The sequence below is a fragment of the Alosa alosa genome, chromosome 6, assembly GCF_017589495.1.
Source record: "Alosa alosa isolate M-15738 ecotype Scorff River chromosome 6, AALO_Geno_1.1, whole genome shotgun sequence".
In the NCBI taxonomy this organism is placed as follows: Eukaryota; Metazoa; Chordata; class Actinopteri; order Clupeiformes; family Clupeidae; genus Alosa; species Alosa alosa.
In genome coordinates this window covers 5993020-5995519 of record NC_063194.1, presented here as the reverse complement: position 1 = coordinate 5995519, position 2500 = coordinate 5993020, and the positions used below count along the sequence as shown (strand labels likewise).

The window sequence follows — 2500 nt, the reverse complement described above, 5'->3', positions numbered from 1 at the left end:
CGTCATCAACTCACAGGACGACCTGGTGACCAATATGAAGCGCTTCTACGCCTACACACTCCTACCTGCAGAGGTGAGCGAGGCCAACTCACACACTTCTAAAACCCACACTCTAAACTACCACACTTACCCTACCTCATATTTCTATGATAATCTTCACTTAAAGAGTGTTGAAATATTAAACATAGAACCAGAATGGAGTTTATTCAGTTCAGTTGCACTGCAGCTATATAATGAATTGATAAACATGATAGTCCCATTCGACTATATTATCCATCTATGGTATATGAACCTTATTTTTTATTTATTTATTTATTTTATTTGTTATCTTTGCTTTGTAGCTTATTCAAATCCGACCCCATCAAATAACGCTCAGTTGACCTATTCTTGTGATATGTGTACACTTAAAATCTATAGGTTCATAGTATCAGTAAAACAGCCTTCCGTCAAATTTCAGAGGACAGGGACTTTGGGAATTGATCAGTGCAGGGCAGCTGGTCTTTTGTAACTGATGTACCCAGTTAACAGAGTGTGTGTTCTGATAAGGCCTTGCCTGGAAGCCATCTCCATCCATCTCCATTGTATCAGGTGTCATGGGCTCCTGTTTCTCCATCTCCCTCTCCCTCTGCTCCTCTTTCGACAGTTCTCCCCATCACTGTCACACTCTCACCTGCTTTCTCGCTCTCCCTCCCTCCCTCCCTCCCTCTCACTCTCTCTTTCTCTCTATTCACGTCTCCCTCTCGCTGGCTCCATCCATCTCTCTGCGGCCTCATCTTCTATTTTTATTTTATTACAATTTTAATCAAATAAAATTCTGTATCAATCACTCATTCACTCTTTCAAAATCTCTCTTTTCTTCCCTCTCTCTCTGTCTCTCTCTCTCTCTCTCTCTCTGATCTCAGTCGTTCTTCCATACGGTGCTGGAGAACAGCCCCCACTGTGAGAGCATGGTGGACAACAACCTACGCATCACCAACTGGAACCGCAAGCTGGGCTGTAAGTGCCAGTACAAGCACATCGTGGACTGGTGCGGCTGCTCGCCCAACGACTTCAAGCCGTCCGACTTGCCGCGCTTCCAGGTACGTCCACCAGCACTTAACAAGCATGCACGGAGACATAAACAGTTTACTCCTAGTCTGCCTGCCTGTAAATACACGTACTGTACATCAACCCTTTTCACTCCCAATGCACTGTGGCCTGGGAAAAGAAAGGACGTGTTACTACGTGTCAATTTTGTCAGACGAGATGAAGACAAAACAAAATATTCGTCAGCAAACTTCTTTCCATGACCTAAGATGAGACGAGGGCGACACAAACACTGTTGCAATATTGTTTGACGATAGTTTAGAAATATGTTTACAAAACCATAGTTTAGAAATAAAATCTGTATCAAACACCAAAAAAGAGATGACAAATGGTAGGCCTATTGTCCCCTAAATGAAGCTACAGTCAACCCAAATATTTATTCTGTTAACTGTGTGGCATACTCAATGGCTCCGACCTCACGGTTTGGTTAATTTTTCAGTACGCTAAGCCTGTAGCAGGTACTGCTAGCCTAAAACTCACTGACAATATTGCTGATGCACAACGGGAATAGTATTTTGGAAAGGTGTCAAATGTTTTTTTGACATTAATAGACTAAACTGACATATGGTCCGCCACTTAATGGGAACTCAAATTTGAAACATGGTCTGCACGCAAAAAAGCCTACTGGTGATAACTGTTTAAGACTGCATTCGGTACATTCTGTACATCTGTATTGAACCTAAAGTCCTGTACCTAAACAGTTCAGTATGAATACGTATACCTTTACATCCCTAGTAGGGAGCTAGCTCATGTCATGCTCATGTTTTACAGCATAGTCTGCAAATGAGTGTGTATGCTGTGCAGTGTGGTTGGTGGTATTTGCCAGGAAAGTTTGCAGGGCTAGATGGCAAGTTTAGGTAAGCTTAAAGCAGTAATAACTGAAAGAAACTAAAAAAGTGTTGAGTGTACAGTACGGCGCTTTATGAATGTCAACACTTGACACAACCTGAACCTGTGTCCTTGATTATAATTCCTAATGAGCTTTTAAGTAGTTTTTAGACAAAACATTTTGACTAATGACTAAAAGTTGACGAAAATGGACTTAACGGAAATGTTGTCCTTGATGATACTAAGCTAAAACTATAAAAGATCAAAACAGCCAAAATGTGACTTAAACTAATAAGCGTTTTCATATGAAGCGATAGACTAGATCAAAGGTGCCTGTCATAATTAACACTATTACAGACAATCATCTACACACTCCCAAACAGACATGCTGTTCCAGATTCCAGTTAACACTCATGTCTGCAGAGATGCTCCCTTGCACACACCCATTAGCAATCAGCCCCCGTGTGCAACCTTTCATTACCTCTGGGTACAGTACATCTGCCAAAGTCCTTCCACCACACACACACACATACACACACATATATATATATATATATATATACATATACATGTGTGTGTGTGTGTG

At 41.4% G+C, this 2500-nt stretch overlaps 1 protein-coding gene across 1 annotated transcript in view; it reads left to right on the top strand.

Annotated features, from left to right (window-relative positions):
- xylt1 (xylosyltransferase I) overlaps positions 1 to 2500 on the top strand; it is a 76387-nt gene that overhangs the window by 53012 nt on the left and 20875 nt on the right. Inside the window, 2 exon segments of the mRNA XM_048246712.1 lie at positions 1 to 73; positions 903 to 1079. The exon segment at positions 1 to 73 is cut by the window's left edge and continues 144 nt beyond it. Of these exon segments, the coding sequence (XP_048102669.1) occupies positions 1 to 73; positions 903 to 1079 (250 nt within the window).